General features: G+C 42.6%; 1 protein-coding gene across 27 annotated transcripts in view; it reads left to right on the top strand.

The window, feature by feature from the left end:
- The window catches only part of LOC135516325 (discs large homolog 1-like protein), a 200,974-nt gene extending 181,984 nt beyond the window's left edge, over positions 1–18,990 (top strand). For 22 of the 27 annotated variants that reach the window (XM_064940526.1, XM_064940683.1, XM_064940667.1 and 19 more), the window contains 7 exons: positions 2,207–2,248; positions 13,580–13,630; positions 13,837–13,938; positions 14,359–14,531; positions 15,836–15,945; positions 16,255–16,346; positions 16,599–18,990. In XM_064940526.1, the coding sequence (XP_064796598.1) occupies positions 2,207–2,248; positions 13,580–13,630; positions 13,837–13,938; positions 14,359–14,531; positions 15,836–15,945; positions 16,255–16,346; positions 16,599–16,705 (677 nt within the window). In that variant the 3' untranslated portion in view covers positions 16,706–18,990. The remainder of the gene's footprint in view (positions 1–2,206; positions 2,249–13,579; positions 13,631–13,836; positions 13,939–14,358; positions 14,532–15,835; positions 15,946–16,254; positions 16,347–16,598) is intronic. The other 5 variants (XM_064940744.1, XM_064940619.1, XM_064940612.1 and 2 more) reach the window with 1 other exon arrangement.
- The last annotated feature ends 206 nt before the right edge of the window (positions 18,991–19,196 follow it).

The raw sequence follows: 19,196 nt of genomic DNA, 5'->3' as shown, positions 1-19,196 counted from the left end.
GTGGGGAGAACAAGTATTTGAAACACTGCTGATTTTGCAGGTTTTCCTACGTACAAAGCATGTAGAGGTCTGTATTTTTTATCATCGGTACACATCAACTGTGAGAGACGGAATCTAAGACAAAAATTCAGAAAATTACATTGTATGATTTTTAAATAACTAATTTGCATTTTATTGCATGACATAAGTATTTGATCACCTACCAACCAGTAAGAATTCCGGCTCTCACAGAAGCCCTCCTGTTCTCCACTCATTACCTGTATTAACTGCACCTGTTTGAACTCATTACCTGTTTAACAGACACTTGTCCACATACTCAATCAAACAGACTCCAACCTCTCCACAATGGCCAAGACCAGAGAGCTGTGTAAGGACATCAGGGATAGAATTGTAGACCTGCACAAGGCTGGGATGGGCTATAGGACAATAGGCAAGCAGCTTGGTGAGAAGGCAACAACTGTTGGCGCAATTATTAGAAAATGGAAGAAGTTCAAAATTACGGTCAATCACCCTCTGTCTGTGGCTCCATGCAAGATCTCACCTCGTGGGGCATCAATGATCATGAGGAAGGTGAGGGATCAGCCCAGAACTACAAGGCAGGACCTGGTCAATGACCTCGAGAGCTGGGACCACAGTCTCAAAGGAAACCATTAGTAACTCACTAAGCTGGCAGGGATTAAAATCATGCAGCGCATGCAAGATTTTCCTGCTCAAGCCAGCGCATGTTCAGGCCCGTCTGAAGTTTGCCAATGATCCAGAGGAGGAATGGGAGAAGGTCTTGTGATCTGATGAGACAAAAATAGAGCTTTTTGGTCTAAACTCCACTCGTCGTGTTTGGAGGAAGAATAAGTATGAGTACAACCCCAAGAACACCATCCCAACCGTGAAGCATGGAGGTGGAAACATCATTCTTTGGGGATGCTTTTCTGCAAAGGGGACAGGACGACTGCACCGTATTGAGGGGAGGATGGATGGGGCCATGTATTATGAGATCTTGGCCAACAACGTCCTTCCCTCAGTAAGAGCATTGAAGATTGGTCGTGGCTGGGTCTTCCAGCATGACAACGACCCGAAACACACAGCCAGGGCAACTAAGGAGTGGCTCCGTAAGAAGCATCTCAAGGTCCTGGAGTGGTCTAGCCAATCTCCAGACCTGAACCCAATAGAACATCTTTGGCAGGAGCTGAAAGTCCGTATTGCCCAGCGACGGCCCCGAACACCTGAAGGATCTGGAGAAGGTCTGTATGGAGGAGTGGGCCAAAATCCCTGCTGCAGTTTGTGCAAAACCTAGTCAAGAACTACAGGAAACATATTATCTCTGTAATTGCAAACAAAGGTTTCTGTACCAAATATTAAGTTCTGCTTTTCTGATGTATCAAATACTAATGTCATGCAATAAAATGCAAATTAATTATTTAAAAATCATACAATGTGATTTTCAGATTTTTTTTTAGATTCCGTCTCTCACAGTTGAAGCGTACCTATGATAAAAATGACAGACCTTTACATGCTTTGTAAGTAGGAAAACCTGCAAAATCGGCAGTGTATCAAATACTTGTTCTCCCCACTGTACATGTATTTTTCTAATAAAAACATCTACACTGATGCCACTAGAAATATGCCCATACATGACTCAGTGTGGATGCTCTTGAACTGGGCAGAGCTGGCTTGGATTAGTTGACTTGCAAAAGACGAAGTCACTTTGGGATGTATTCTGTCTTTTTGTGAAGCTATACAAGTGCTCAATTGTCTGAAAAAATATAAAAATCTAAGAATGAGCATGCTCTGTGTGTACATGTGGACAGGCGTGTGTACGCGTGCCCCAGAATAGTGATATATTTGTGTTTGTATGTATAGGCTAACAGTTAAGTATCTTATTTTCCATTGTGTGTAACCTTAAAAAGTGATGTAATTTTGATGTGTGTAATGGTCACTTCTTTTGTAACCATGCAAAGTGTTGTCAATTGATCACAATGACACGACCTAGCTCATTTTACACTAGCATCTCCTATCTGCTTCTCTTACTTCTGTATTGTTGTGACCCATAAGGAATTTGTACCAAAAAGCCACTCATTTCAATCACTGTATCATTGCCTCCATTGTGGCTACTTAGCTGTGACTTTTTCCAGATTTTTTAAAAAAGTTTTCCGAAATTTTGCAACTCTAGCCTACTTACCCATACGTTCCTACTTTGTTCTAATTCCAGAACACATCACTTCCAATGCCAGTGATAGTGAAAGTAGTTACCGTAAGTCTACATGTAGTTTTCCCCTGCCCAATTAATGAATGCCTGCTTCTCTGCCTTGCGCCACAACACAGTATAATACTGCACTGGCAGTGCTAATGTGAGCTACCAAATCAGTACGTTAAATATGTTCGTGTGTGAGGCGACATTTGCCCAGTGACCAGCTAGCTAATGCTTTACTGATGGCCACGCTGTGTGATTGAATGGCTGGTTCTGATGATTTGTCCACATAACAAAGGATCCTAACACCTTTAATGCTTTGTTTTTTACTTTGAGGTACGTTTCAAATGGCACTGCATAGTGATATGGTCAATAGTAGTGCACTATATAGAGAATAGGGTGCCATTTGGAATGCACCCATAGAGAAGGCTCCAATGTTAGCCTCAAACAACTGACCAGGAAATTGTAGCATGTCCCTCACCAACATACCAGTGTACTACTGTATATCTAAAATGGACTATTAATGCTCTTGTGCTTTGCTTGTTCAGTTGCTAACTTAGTTAACCCTCTCTGATTAAGCTTATGACAATGAGGGCTTGTGTGGCTTGAATTGGAATAAGTACTCAGGTGCTGCATGTACTCTCGTGTCGCTGTGTGTGCATGTGTGTATTATAGAGGTCTTCACGGGTCCACAAGACCCAAAATTCCAAGATTGGACCCGGGACCGGTCCTCTGTTGATTTAATTGGTGAGGTGATGAAATACTTTGCGAGCTTGTTGTGTCAACCAATTGCAACTTAAAACGTATTGCTTAGGCTGGCCAGGTCCAGCTGAAGCTGGTTCCAGCCGCTCACCTCTTGCACCTGTTGCTGAGAAGAGAGAAGATCCTTGGCCTGAAGTAAATCAAAAGTTAGAGGAGAAAGAGTATAGTGAAAAGAAGCCAAGGAGGGGAATGGCCTCCATGGGGACGCGTTTTAATATTCTAGTGGATAGGTCGCTATTCAGGTTTGATGCAATTTTCTATCTTTTAATTATTTACCCTCCATGTTTATCCTTTGTTTTATCATTATATTATTGTATATTATTACGATTATTGTAGGCCTATTTATGCTAATCTAAACCAGTTCTTTAAATATGCAAAAAGTGTTTTGTTTCATGCTGTTGAGAGAATTTTGTTGGCTAAATTAATTTCCAACTGTAGGCTAATCCTAGTGTTCGCTGTAATATACAGTTGAAGTCGGAAGTTTACATACACTTAGGTTGGAGTCATTAAACTTGTTTATCAACCACTCCACAAATTTCTTGTTAACAAACTATAGTTTTGGTAAATCGTTTAGGACATCTACTTGTGCATGACACAAGTCATTCTTCCAACAATTGTTTACAGACAGATTATTTCACTTATCATTCACTGTATCACAATTCCAGTGGGTCAGAAGTTTACATACACTAAGTTGACCATGCCTTTAAACAGCTTGGAAAATTCCGGAAAAGTATGTCATGGCTTTAGAAGCTTCTGATAGGCTAATTGACATCATTTGAGTCAATTGGAGGTGTACCTGTGGATGTATTTCAAGGCCTACCTCCACTCAGTGCCTCTTTGCTTGACATCATGGGAAAATCAAAAGAAGTCAGCCAAGACCTCAGGAAAAAAATTGTAGGACTCCACAAGTCGGATTATCCTTGGGAGCAATATCCAAATGCCTGAAGGTACTATGTTCATCTGTACAAACAATAGTACGCGGGTATAAACACCATGGGATCACACAGCCGTCATACCGCTCAGGAAGGAGACGTGTTCTGTCTCCTAGAGATGAACGTACTTTGGTGGGAAAAGTGCAAATTAATCCCAGAACAACAGCAAAGGACCTTGTGAAGATGCTGGAGGAAATAGGTACAAAAGTATCTATATCCACAGTAAAAACAAGTCTTATATCGACATAACCTGAAAGGCCGCTCAGCAAGGAAGAAGCCACTGCTCCAAAACCGCATAAAAAAAAAGCCAGGCTACGGTTTGCAGCTGCATATGGGGACAAAGATTGTACTTTTTGGAGAAATATCCTCTGGTCTGATGAAACAAAAATGGAACTGTTTGGCCATAATGACCATCGTTATGTTTGGAGGAAAAGGGGGAGGCTTGCAAACTGAAGAACTCCATCCCAACTGTGAAGCACGGGGGTATTAGCATCATGTTGTGTGGGTGCTTTGCTGCAGGAGGGAGTGGTGCGCTTCACCGAATAGATGGCATCATGAGGATGGAAAATTATGTGGATATATTGAAGCAACATCTCAAGACATCAGTCAGGAAGTTAAAGCTGGGTTGTAAATGGGTCTTCCAAATGGACAATGACCCCAAGCATACTTCCAAAGTTGTCAAAATGGCTTAAGGACAACAAAGTCAAGGTATTGGAGTGGCCATCACAAAGCCCCTGACCTCAATCCCATAGAAAATTTGTAGGCAGAACTGAAAAGGTGTGTGAGCAAGGAGGCCTACATCCTGACTCAGTTACACCAGCTCTGTCAGGAGGAATGGGCCAAAATTCACCCAACTTATTGTGGGACGCTTGTGGAAGTCTACCTGAAACGTTAGACTCAAGTTAAACATTTTAAAGGCAATGCTAACCAAATACTAATTGAGTGTATGAAAACGTCTGACCCACTGGGAATGTGATGAAAGAAATAAAAGCTGAAATAAATCATTCTCTCTACTATTTATCTGATATTTCACCTTCTTTAAATAAAGTGGTGATCCTAACTGACCTAAAACAGGGAATATTTTCTTGGATTAAATGTCAGGAATTGTGAAAAACTGAGTTTAAATGTATTTGGCTAAGGTGTATGTAAACTTCCGACTTCAACTGTAATAGCCTTTTCATATTTTCCATATCAACAGCGGCTTGACTGACTTTTGATATTACCCTTGTAAAGTTTATAAACCTTTGATGTGGTGTGGCTATTATTTGGCTGTAGCAGCAGGCCTATGAGTGCGCACCGGCGCTCCCTCGGGCTCCGACAGTTGAACTGAAAATGTATGAATAAGCCGCCTGTACGGCTATGTGACCACTACCTCGATTCAGTCTTATGTAGCAAAACTTGAAATTGTGTTTTTTACATTGGATAAAAGTAGAGACTCAGAGGCCTCTAGAGTGTGTGCTGTGGGTCAAGAAGCAGTGTGGCTTGGCAGTGTCGTGACTTAACTTTCATTCATCTGAAGAGTGTTATTTATCTAATCAACTAACTATGTTTAAATGTTACCCGATTTAAATTAATCATGTAACAATTAACTCATTAGGATCTGGGGCACCACGAGAGCGGTTCTTTAAATTTACCAACTCCAAAATTAAACTCTAAAGGTCTTTACCTATTACATCCATAAACAGTCAACTTATTAATCATAACCTTGTGTCATTCTGAACACTTGTAACCTTGCATCTGCAAAAACCAGAGCCTTATTTATCATTCATTACTACTCAAATTGGTTTAGTTATTTATTTACAAGCTAACTAAATGGTAACACAGGATAAATATACTCACTTAATACATTAAAAACCGGTCCCTAGCGGATTTAAAACAATATGGCTGCTTTTTACAAAAGACATGGAGAGAGGGGGACAGAGACACTTAACATTGGTACATTTAGAAACTACTCTCACTTGTACTTTGCACACAAACCGCCGCCCGCTTGGAGTAAGAAATAATTCCGATATTTACATGGAAATGCCTTGGTTCGCCGTGTCTCTCTCTGAACCAGGCCACCTTGGAAAGGGTGTTGGGCCTTTTCGCAGCATTTACATTTTACATTTAAGTCATTTAGCAGACGCTCTTATCCAGAGCGACTTACAAATTGGTGAATTCACCTTCTGACATCCAGTGGAACAGCCACTTACAATAGTGCATCTAAATCATTTAAGGGGGGGGGGGTGAGAAGGATTACTTATCCTATCCTAGGTATTCCTTGAAGAGGTGGGGTTTCAGGTGTCTCCGGAAGGTGGTGATTGACTCTGCTGTCCTGGCGTCGTGAGGGAGTTTGTTCCACCATTGGGGGGCCAGAGCAGCGAACAGTTTTGACTGGGCTGAGCGGGAACTGTACTTCCTCAGTGGTAGGGAGGCGAGCAGGCCATAGGTGGATGAACGCAGTGCCCTTGTTTGGGTGTAGGGCCTGATCAGAGCCTGGAGGTACTGCGGTGCCGTTCCCCTCACAGCTCCGTAGGCAAGCACCATGGTCTTGTAGCAGATGCGAGCTTCAACTGGAAGCCAGTGGAGAGAGCGGAGGAGCGGGGTGACGTGAGAGAACTTGGGAAGGTTGAACACCAGACGGGCTGCGGCGTTCTGGATGAGTTGTAGGGGTTTAATGGCACAGGCAGGGAGCCCAGCCAACAGCGAGTTGCAGTAATCCAGACGGGAGATGACAAGTGCCTGGATTAGGACCTGCGCCGCTTCCTGTGTGAGGCAGGGTCGTACTCTGCGGATGTTGTAGAGCATGAACCTACAGGAACGGGCCACCGCCATGATGTTGGTTGAGAACGACAGGGTGTTGTCCAGGATCACGCCAAGGTTCTTAGCGCTCTGGGAGGAGGACACAATGGAGTTGTCAACCGTGATGGCGAGATCATGGAACGGGCAGTCCTTCCCCGGGAGGAAGAGCAGCTCCGTCTTGCCGAGGTTCAGCTTGAGGTGGTGATCCGTCATCCACACTGATATGTCTGCCAGACATGCAGAGATGCGATTCGCCACCTGGTCATCAGAAGGGGGAAAGGAGAAGATTAATTGTGTGTCGTCTGCATAGCAATGATAGGAGAGACCATGTGAGGTTATGACAGAGCCAAGTGACTTGGTGTATAGCGAGAATAGGAGAGGGCCTAGAACAGAGCCCTGGGGGACACCAGTGGTGAGAGCCACGATTCGCCACGCCACCTGGTAGGAGCGACCTGTCAGGTAGGACGCAATCAAGCGTGGGCCGCGCCGGAGATGCCCAACTCGGAGAGGGTGGAGAGGAGGATCTGATGGTTCACAGTATCGAAGGCAGCCGATAGGTCTAGAAGGATGAGAGCAGAGGAGAGAGAGTTAGCTTTAGCAGTGCGGAGCGCCTCCGTGATACAGAGAAGAGCAGTCTCAGTTGAATGACTAGTCTTGAAACCTGACTGATTTGGATCAAGAAGGTCATTCTGAGAGAGATAGCGGGAGAGCTGGCCAAGGACGGCACGTTCAAGAGTTTTGGAGAGAAAAGAAAGAAGGGATACTGGTCTGTAGTTGTTGACATCGGAGGGATCGAGTGTAGGTTTTTTCAGAAGGGGTGCAACTCTCGCTCTCTTGAAGACGGAAGGGACGTAGCCAGCGGTCAGGGATGAGTTGATGTGCGAGGTGAGGTAAGGGAGAAGGTCTCCGGAAATGGTCTGGAGAAGAGAGGAGGGGATAGGGTCAAGCGGGCAGGTTGTTGGGCGGCCGGCCGTCACAAGAAGCGAGATTTCATCTGGAGAGAGAGGGGAGAAAGAGGTCAGAGCACAGGGTAGGGCAGTGTGAGCAGAACCAGCGGTGTCGTTTGACTTAGCAAACGAGGATCGGATGTCGTCGACCTTCTTTTCAAAATGGTTGACGAAGTCATCTGCAGAGAGGGAGGAGGGGGGGGGAGGGGGAGGAGGAATCAGGAGGGAGGAGAAGGTGGCAAAGAGCTTCCTAGGGTTAGAGGCAGATGCTTGGAATTTAGAGTGGTACAAAGTGGCTTTAGCAGCAGAGACAGAGGAGGAAAATGTAGAGAGGAGGGAGTAAAAGGATGCCAGGTCCGCAGGGAGGCGAGTTTTCCTCCATTTTCGCTCGGCTGCCCGGAGCTCTGTTCTGTGAGCTCGCAATGAGTCGTCGAGCCACGGAGCGGGAGGGGAGGACCGAGCCGGCCTGGAGGATAGGGAACATAGAGAGTCAAAGGATGCAGAAAGGGAAGAGAGGAGGGTTGAGGAGGCAGAATCAGGAGATAGGTTGGAGAAGGTATGAGCAGAGGGAAGAGATGATAGGATGGAAGAGGAAAGAGTAGCGGGGGAGAGAGAGCGAAGGTTGGGACGGAGCGATACCATCCGATACCATCCGAGTAGGGGCAGTGTGGGAAGTGTTGGATGAGAGCGAGAGGGAAAAGGATACAAGGTAGTGGTCGGAGACTTGGAGGGGAGTTGCAATGAGGTTAGTGGAAGAACAGCATCTAGTAAAGATGAGGTCGAGCGTATTGCCTGCCTTGTGAGTAGGGGGGGAAGGTGAGAGGGTGAGGTCAAAAGAGGATAGGAGTGGAAAGAAGGAGGCAGAGAGGAATGAGTCAAAGGTAGAGGTGGGGAGGTTAAAGTCGCCCAGGACTGTGAGAGGTGAGCCGTCCTCAGGAAAGGAGCTTATCAAGGCATCAAGCTCATTGATGAACTCTCCGAGGGAACCTGGAGGGCGATAAATGATAAGGATGTTAAGCTTGAAAGGGCTGGTAACTGTGACAGCATGGAATTCAAAGGAGGCGATAGACAGATGGGTAAGGGGAGAAAGAGAGAATGACCACTTGGGAGAGATGAGGATCCCGGTGCCACCAAGCATGCTTGTAAGGCTCCGATTGTCCGAAATGGTTCCAACCCATCTTCTGCTGTTGTTCTCCTCTGCAATCGTCCAGTATCCGGTGACTTTTCGTGTGGTGCTGAACAGAGTTGGACTTTATTCTACATTAATTCGCCCTGGAAGAAGCTTATTTGAAGAAAGGCTAGCCATCCATGTCGATGGTTTCCAGTGGGGTTATGAGAGTAGCGGAATAGTGTAGTAGAATGGTCCCACTTCGCTTTTCTAGGTACTTTATTAGGACAGCTAATCAACCGTACCAGTGATTGTCTGGGAGGTGACTATCGTCTCAACCTCGGGTTGAAATTGAGTTCAAACCACTTTAAATGTAAGCTGCAGCTTTACGTTTCTCTGGTCTGATATGTTAATTCTTAACCCATCATTTTATACAGTTCATTCAAAAGGGGCGGTTCTGTCAGACTGGCAGGCTCTCTGACCTCACTCAAGGGGCGGTGACTACTTAATGTGCACAGTTATACATTTACATTTAAGTCATTTAGCAGACGCTCTTATCCAGAGCGACTTACAAATTATAGAAACAATTTCCTCTTATAGTTTCTAAAATCCCATCCCTCTCAACACATTTTTCAAATACTGTGGTTCTTCCTTTAAAAGTTCCGAGCTTATGCCTACGACTGTTAGTGGTAGATGGTGGTATTCTGTCATTGCACCACACTATCACACAGGTGAGTTAGAATGCCGATCTATCGGTAGTCTAAACTGTGGCACAAATTGACTATCTTTTCGTAAATGAATGGATGTGTTTTCAATATGAGAGTCTCTTTGGCACTAGAGTCCTGAATCAGGCAACAACACCAAAAAAATGTTGGTGGCCCTGGAGTTAAGAGAGAACATGGGTAAATATAATGGGGGAATTTCACTTGACATGTGGACTGAAGATATTCTAAAAACAGAAATAACTTATTCTAAATAACAAACTGCTTTATTTACAAATTATTTAGAATGTCTGACCCCATGTTCAAGAATGCCCTTTTTCCCTTTATTCAGATTACAACCGCTCACTTTGGGTTATTTGAAAACAAAATCTCAAAAATATTGTTATTTTTTAAACAAGACATAGAAAGTTGGTTGCAATTTGAGTTTAATCCACCAGAAAAGAGAACGAATAATACAACAAATAGGGTTGAAATCGGAAGTTTACATACACCTTAGCCAAATACATTTAAACTCAGTTTTTCCACCATTCCTGACATTTAATCCTAGTAAAACTTCCCTGTCTTAGGTCAGTTAGAATCACCACTTTATTTTAAGAATGTGTAATGTCAGAATAATAGTAGAGAGAATGATATATTTCATATTTTCTTTCTTTGATCACATTCCCAGTGGGTCAGAAGTTTACATGCACTCAATTAGTATTTGGTAGCATTGCCTTTAAATTGTTTAACTTGAGTCAACCGTTTCAGGTTGCCTTCAATACGCTTCCAACAGTTTTGGCCCATTCCTCCTGACAGAGATGGTGTAACTGAGTCAGGTTTGTAGGCCTCCTTGCTCGCAAACGCTTTTTCAATTCTGCCCACACATTTTCTATAGGATTGAGGTCAGGGCTTTGTGATGGCCACTCCAATAACTTGACTTTGTTGTCTTTAAGCCATTTTGCCACAACTATGGAAGTTTTCTTGAGGTCATTGTCCATTTGCAAGACCCATTTGCGACCAAACTTCAACTTCCTGACTGAAATCTTGAGATGTTGCTTCAATATATCCACATAATTTTCCATCATCATGATGCCATCTCGTTTGTGAGGTGCACCACTCACTCTTGCAGCAAAGCACAACATGATACTGCCGCCCCCCTGCTTCACAACATGATACTGCCACCCCCACCTTTGTCCCCATGTGCAGTTGCAAACCGTCGTCTGGCTTTTTTATGGCGGTTTTGGTGCAATGGCTTCTTCCTTGCTGAGGGGCCTTTCAGGTCGATGTAGGACTCATTTTACTGTGGAAATAGATACTTTTGTACCTGTATCCTCCAGCATCTTCACAAGGTCTTTTGCTGTTGTTCTGCGATTGATTTACACTTTTCGCACCAAAGTACGTTCATCTCTAGGAGACAGAACGCGTCTCCCTCCTGAGTGGTGTGACAGCTGCGTGGTCCCATGGTGTTTATACTTGCGTACTATTGATTGTACAGATGAACGTGGTACATTCTCAGGCGTTTGGAAATTGCTCCCAAGGATTAACCAGACTTGTGGAAGTCTACAATCTTTCTTTCTGAAGTCTTGGCTGATTTCTTTTGATTTTCCCATGATGTCAAGCAAAGAGGCACTGAGTTTGAAGGTAGGCCTTGAAATACATCCACAGGTACACCTCCAATTGACTCATATGTCAATTAGCCTATCAGAAGCTTCTAAAGCCATGATATACTTTTCTGGATTTTCTAAGCTGTTTAAAGGCACAGTCAACTTATAGAGTATGTAAACTTCTGACCCACTGGAATTGTGATACAGTGAAATAATCTGAAATAATCTCTGTAAACAATTGTTGGAAGAATGAATTGTGTCATGCACAAAGTAGATGTCCTAACCGACTTGCCAAGACTATAGTTTGTTAACAGAAATGTGTTGAGTGGTTGAAAAACCAGACAAAATGAAAAGGGCATATTGTCTCACCCCATGTTCAAGAATGGCCTTTTCCCTTTATTCAGATTACAACCACTCAATTTCTGTTATTTGAAAACAAAATTGTCTCCAAAATATTGCTGATCTAACGATAGTCAATTTGTGCCACAGTTTAGACTCTGTTCGTAAATTCATGGATGTATTTTCAGTCTGATAGTCTTTAATATATACATGTTTTGACCAAGTTAATCTCATGTTGTGTGTTCAATTATTTGTGACATTGTGGTTACAACAAAGAATGTAAACAAATCAAATAAATTCTATTCATAATGAATAATCAGATGTGTGATCCAAGGTTTTTTTAAACTTGCTATATTACATACTGTATCGCTAAAAAAAACTTTTACATTACCATATAGTACCAATTAAATGGACTGACAGGATGTGCTGTACAGACTCAGGACAACTGACCTTTGGAGTCATGTTGTACAGCAACGGAAACCCTGGGGTTTTGTTTTTCTTGGAATAGAAACACCATAATATTAATCAAATGAATTAAGCTACTTAAAATCAATTTCATATACATATGTTTTTACAAAAAAAGGTTTTAAATTTGCTAGTACAGCCAATATTTAAAACAGTCAAATGCTTCTCAAAGATGCCCTCTGGTGGTCAAACTAGTACTAACTAGCATTGATGGCAACAACACTTAAATAACGTGCCATAGAATTCTGAGGCAGCCCGCATGCTGTGCTGCAGTACGACGCAACATTTAAAGGAAGAACCACTGTAGCATGCACAACGCAGAGGATGGAAACTTCTTACATGTAGCCTGTATACTTTTTAAGTTACAGTATTTCCTTTTTAACATTTTGAATGACATCACAAAATAACAACCAAACCGACAGTGTTATTTTAGGTCGCCTCTGATCATTCCCCACGTTCTATGTTAGAAATATTGTTCCAGTATTCCCCCCACCAGCGGTTGGTGTCCGAGGCACAAACAAAAAGGTTGGACCCTTTGTACAAGTTGTCAGCACCCGTGTTGTTAGTAGATTGGCTGTAACGTTTAAACCAAATCTCCTGGTGTTTGTGCTTCGAAATGCTCAGTGGCTGTCGTGGCCTGCCATTCACCACAGCGTCCACGTGTGGCAACCGTTCCAGTACCTGCAAACTGAGATGAGGATATCTTTCGCCGATATCGCACAGTGTTTCACCAGCTGGAGTCACTGGGTCATTGGCGGACCTGACACCGTTCATTGTAAGGGATTTCAATCCCCCTCAAAGCGCAAAATGTATCATCGGAAGCAGAGTTCACTCTGAACGTTGATGGTTTGTGTCCTTAGACGACCGCAGTGCTTGAGGAAGTGTTTGATGGACAAGAGAAGTTAATCTCAGCTTCAGTATCGCATGACTCCAAGGAGGAAAGTTGCTCACTCACGGAGACTGCTGGCTCGAAATGTAAAGAATAGTATATCAGGTTTGCTGATTGAATTTGACACGATATCATATCTGCTTGAGTCAGACTCTGTACCAAGAGGTATCGAAATGTATTTTTCCCAAGGGGTCCTGTCTTCAGATACTCTTTGTGGATGACTGTGTTGCAGCCAGAGTTAGAAGGCAATGTGGTCAGTGGAGACGGCACGGTTAATTGTGATCACAATTGGTTGTTTTTCCAATCCATCAGTGCAACCAAGTTATCCATCAAGTCTGCTCCGAGTAGCAGGGGTTCAGTTTCGAGGCTGGTAACATACAGATGGTGAACAAGCGATACTTTTGGAAGTGTAGTTTCAGCATGAGTCATTGTGAGAGGCGAGTGTCGCATCATTCCATTTCTATCTTAAAGTAAAGGGCTGGGTTCACAGCCTCTAACTGAAGTGAGTGCTCCTGTTCAATATTGAAAACTGAGATGTCAGGGCTCTTTGCGTGGCTCAATTTTGATGCCTCAAAAGCTGTGCTTGCAAGCTCTCTGAGTTCTGAGATTGGCAAACCAACGTGGGCTGTGGGGCCCAAGTAGTTAATGAAGTTGGGATACATGTTCGACAGAAAATTAGTTTGAATGGTAATAGCTCTTCCATTCCTGTTTCAGTGAGAAGTCCAAAGTTGGCTACTTGCTACGTCACTTGCATAGCATAAAACAAACAACATAGATATATACAGAAAAGTATCAAAGTGGAATTATTTTCTGTATTCTTGTGTGATGGAAAGCATGGTTCTTCTGTGGTCACTCGTTGTTCTCAGGTGGTCAAGAGGAGTACGTGCTGTCGTACGAGCCAGTCAGTCAACAGGAAGGTGAGCTTCTTTTTCTCCATTAGTCAAATTCCTTTGGTGCCTTGTTAACATTTAAATTACATTTGATTTCAATGTGTAAAGCTTCAGGAGGCATTGGTGTGTAAAAACACAAAAACAGTTAAAGTGTGATGTTTTTCCAAATTGCTGGACTGTGTTTGGATTTTTCAAACACAATCTTAGCGGTTGGCTTTTTGTTCTCCCATCAGTGAACTACACCCGTCCAGTGATTATTCTCGGTCCCATGAAGGATCGGGTAAATGACGACCTGATATCGGAGTTCCCTAACAAATTTGGGTCCTGTGTACCCCGTGAGTTACTTGTCTTACGTGTTTGCCCTGGTAAAAGACAGTGTTTTTACAGATTATTTAGTTCCTCAAACAGAAGTTGTCTGAGAAAATATGCACCATTCATTACAATGGTAATTGTCTCTTTATGCATTGTTCATGGTGAAAATAGGAAATGTTTCTACTTGCAGGCCAACCATTTGGTCACGCAGTCTGAATAAAGCATTCAACACAGTCTGAGTTGATCTCTTCTCACTAATTCTCACAAAATATGCATCCCAAATGGCACTCTTTTATACTCTGTTCAAAAGCAGTGCAATATAGAGTGCAATTTGGGACTTTTGCACTCTTCCCCACACATTTAAAAACATTAGATTAGTGTAAAGATGGGAAAGAGAGAGTTTCCGCAATACGTCGAACACTGGTCCTTTCCTTTCCCCCCAGACACAACCAGACCTAAGCGGGACTATGAGTTTGACACCAGGGACTACCACTTTGTGGTGTCCAGGGAGCAGATGGAGAAGGACATCCAGGACCACAAGTTTATCGAGGCGGGCCAGTACAACAACCACCTGTACGGGACCAGCGTACAGTCGGTGCGTGAGGTGGCAGAGAAGGTATGTGAACCGAATAGAAGGCCATCCTTAACGGAACTTCTCCACTGTCTGCAGTCCCACCACAGCAGGAAAAGCTGGTTAAAAAAACAGCAGTTTCTGGTTGTATTGATGTACTTTCAACCAAGGCTGTTTTTTTCCCACCCTGGATGTAACAGGCTTGTGTTCAGCCTTAAAAGCAACAGTCTGTAAGATGCCCAGTAATTTCCAGTAGATAAATATGCCCTTAGATTTTTAGGAATATGCATAGACACACTAGCGGTGAAAGTTTTAGAAAACCTACTCATTCAAGGGTTTTTCTTTATTTTCACTATTTTCTACATATAATAATAATGAAGACATCAAAACTATGAAATAACACATATGGAATCGTGTAGAAAACAAAAGTTAAACAGATTCTTCAAATAGCCACCCTTTCCCTTGATGACAGCTCTGCACACTGTTGGCATTCTCTCAACCAGCTTCACCTGGAATGCTTTTCCAACAGTCTTGAAGGAGTTCCCACGTATGATGAGCACTTGTTGCCTGTGTTTACATCACTCTGCAGTCTGACTCATCCCAAAACATCTCAATTTGGTTGAGGTTGGGAGATTGTGGGGGCCAGGTCATCTGATGCAGCACTCCATCACTCTCCTTCTTGGTAAAATAGCCCTTACACAGCCTTGAGATGTGTTGGGTCATTGTCCTGTTGAAAAACAAATGATAGTCCCACCAAGCCCAAACCAGACGGGCTGGTGTATTGTCTGCAGAATGCTGTGGTGGCCATGCTGGTTAAGTGTGCCTTGAATTCTTCATTCCATGTGTTATTTCATAGTTGTTATGTCTTCACTATTATTCTTCACTATAGAAAATAGTAAAAATAAATGAAAACCCTTGAATGAGTAAGTGTTCTAAAACTTTTGACGGCTAGTGTACATGTAGCCTAGGTAGCTAAAAGGGGTCGCCATTGTTTAACTTTAGGTTCTTTAGGTTTAACTTCATGCTCCAGTTAATAGGAGTTATGCCTTATGTTGTCACCCAAAGTCATAATAATAAACATAATAAATTAAAAAAATTGTGACAGTACAGCGGGAAATGTAGAGGGAGACCGATAGTAGGGACATAGACAGAAGGTGGCCAAGACGGGGCTCGAACCCCCATCACCAGGGTGCATATGTGGTCCAGAGTCGGAAGCTTAGGCAACTACTCCTGACTCCGGCACAGCAAACAATATTTTACATAAAGCATATCATAGAGTTCAGTCTGGTTTGTGTTTCTGTATCGTGACAACACTGCACCCACCAGATTTCTCTGTTCCCCTCCCTAAGGGCAAACACTGCATCCTGGATGTGTCAGGCAACGCCATCAAGAGGCTGCAGCTGGCCCAGCTCCATCCCATCGCTGTTTTCATCAAACCCAAGTCTATGGAGAACATCATGTGAGTGGTAGCTGATTCTCTGTCAGATTTAGATGCTTATCCACCTGGTACAACTGTCAGCTTAGTTTTGCAGACTTGATGGTTGCTGCTACTAGCTCTGTCGGTTTGGAGGTTAACTGGCACAAAAGCCTGTGTCATGCAATCTGCAAATAACATTTTTAAAATAAGAAAGGAGTTTAGGTCTGGTATCGGTGTGTCTTTCTACATTTGTTTTGGACTGCTAGTTGTTCTTGCCGGAATTAGTACCTGGATCTAGACACACTGTTGTGTACAGGGTTTTCACTGTGCTGTTCTCTCCCTTTCTATCAGGGAGATGAATAAGAGGCTGACGGAGGAGCAGAGCAGGAAGACCTTTGACAGAGCCACCAAGCTGGAGCAGGAGTTCACTGAGCATTTTACAGGTGACAAACTAACCCCTTTCTTTGTGTCCTTGGCATGACATGGGACGGTTAGTTTAACTTTTAATTGTTTACTTTATTTCTATGTGTATATCACCCTTTTTTAACACAGGGAAATCTTAAGGGGCTTCACAGCAAATAAATTACAAAGGAAGCAACAGAGTAGACACAGCATTGCAAGTAGATGCATGTAAAGGCTATTGGATGAGAAGCTACATTTAACCAGCCACTAATCATTTTTTGTGTCTGTTTCAGCCATTGTTCAAGGAGACACCTTGGAGGAGATCTACGAGCAAGTCAAGCAGACCATAGAGGAACAGTCTGGCCTGTTCATATGGGTGCTATCCAAGGAGAAATTATGAAGAGGTCACAACACTTTCTACTCCCCTGTCGTCGTCCTCTCCTTTTTATTTATGATTTATGCCCTGTTCTTCTGAAACTGGAAACACTACCCTACCACCTGCGAAACGGTCCGAACCTTATCACCCCCTTTTTCCTCAATCCCCCTCCTCTGCCAGGCTTCTTTCATGACCTAAGTGTTCGGTCCCACCGACCGAGAAGTGACAGTGGCGGCCAGTGATGTTAACAACGAATAGCCAGACCAGCAGAGCAAAGCACAGAGGGGCAGATGATGTTGTTCAAACGGTACAGTTCCTTAATGTTTAAAGGAGGTGACTTTCTAAGAAAAAAGGAAAGTGAAAGAACTTTTTAGTGGCTCACGGCTTAATAGTACCTCCTATTTAAGTCTACTTTTTTTTCGTCCGAAGACGAAGGAAGTTCAGGCTTTAGATTATAAGTAGGGGAAACACAAAGCAAAACGCTGCACGCGATAGCTTTAACAGCATGTCTTTTTAGTACCTTTTTTCCACTTTCTTTTACCCAACCGTCATCCTTCAACATATTTATCATAGTAGTCTTATTTTTTTTTAACACAGTTGTATTCACTCCCCCCGCTCCTTACCAGTGTATCCATGTTACAAAGCCATTGAACTTTGTGTCTTTTAGCGGCACACAGATGTTTCTTGTGCGGCACTTGATTGAATAGGGTTCTTCAACTCAAGTCCTGGAGGGTGTAGTGTGTCCATTCAAAGGGTTTAACGCTGACCTCCGCTCTTAACAAGAACTGTGTGACGCAAACAGCATTACTGTTTGCACGGTTGTAATTCTCATTTGCATCCTACATGTGTGTTTGATTCTTGGATTAATATTGACATTTTCATGAGCAAAATGTGATATTGCTCCTACTAAAACCCTCTAGAACTTGAGTTTGAGATCGGATCAGTGTAAGAATTATGGAGAGTTTTTATGCTGTGTCTTGCTGTTTAAATGATCCTTTGAATTGTTTTTGAGAGTGCTTTTACAGATGCAAAAGTAAGGGACAGCCATTTTTAGGTGTCGTTAGGTTTGTCCACAAAATGCAGATGCAAAAATGTAACAACTTTATTGTACAATGAGATTTTAACATATATTTAACCCTCCGTAAACTGCCTATTTTGTTATAATAATATCTATATTGAACTTTACTTAAACACTAATACTATGGGAATTATTTTGATTGCATTTTTAATCATATATAAATAAAAAAGTATAAAAGATATTTAAATATAAATATATATATTTTTGTTTTCTTTTACCACCACCTCCTGTAAAAATGTTTTTTTAAAGAAATGATTAGTCTACATCAGAAAAACGATTATTCTAATACAGTGCTCCCTTATTGTGGTTCTAAAGAACCTATGGGTATGCTCTTTTCCCCCACAACTAATACCTCAATTATTGATTAAACTGTGAAATTGTGAACAGGGTGTCACTATTGTGAAACATTATCCCTGTTTCAAGTTTGAGGTGTAAGGTGAAGTTGCCCCTAGACGCTGATCTTGGGTCAGTTTAGCATTTTCTCCCCAATGGTTAAGGTTAGGATTGATGGAGGGGAAGCTGATCCTCGTTCTGCACTTGGGGGAAACTTCACTCCGGAGCAGTTAGTCTGTAGGTGTACCAGGACTATAGAGACCTCTTCCCCTGCCCAGGTAAAATGCATGTTTTAGATTAGAGCGCAGTCTCAGAAAGGGCCACTATGGCAGCTAGTATCCTCCCGTGTCCTATTATAGTAAACGACTAGTTGTCTTTACATCATGTGAAAGCCTACAAGATTTTGAAAAAAATGATGTAACACATAAAACTACAGATGACTAGAAGTAATATAGCAAAATTATTAAATAACATATTTGTTTATTACACCTGCCAAATGTTTAAAGGCCCTGACTTTAAAACAACACAGCTTCACGTGAGGAATGTACTGGCTATTCTTGAGTTTTTTTTCCAGAATGCAATGATGCCGGTTCTATAGTAGATATGGGAACTGAAAGCCCAGACTTGACCCATTGGACTTTTTTTTATAGACTTTGTTCAACGGAGGGCTCTACACAAGGCATGTGTCCCTCACCAAGGCCTCCCCCCATCCTCGCCTTCAAGATAACGGCTTTTTCTACACTACAAAACTGCTTCTTCCATCACCTCACCACCTCCACGTTTGGGGGGACTGTCTGGAAACATGTAAATAACCTACCGATTCTCATTCATTCCATTAATCAGAGAGGAGAACGGCTCATAATTGAATAAAAATATATAACATTTCTCATACAACTTACTGTGGTGTGGTGAAAGTATTTTATTTCTGTTGTGTGTGTGTAGTGCCAGATCGTAAACCCTATTTCAATTGACCATCCCTCCAATTGTTTGTTTCTGTGTGTGTATTGTGGAAATAGATGGGTCTGGGTCTGAAGATGGCTGTTGATGATTGATGAGATATCCAATGACATTTTCATGTGCAAATTGCACTTGATTTCAAGATGT

Source organism: Oncorhynchus masou, chromosome 3 (assembly GCF_036934945.1).
Source record: "Oncorhynchus masou masou isolate Uvic2021 chromosome 3, UVic_Omas_1.1, whole genome shotgun sequence".
Lineage (NCBI taxonomy): Eukaryota > Metazoa > Chordata > Actinopteri > Salmoniformes > Salmonidae > Oncorhynchus > Oncorhynchus masou.
Note: the sequence above shows the minus strand (reverse complement) of the source record. Positions and strands in the feature narration are given on the sequence as shown.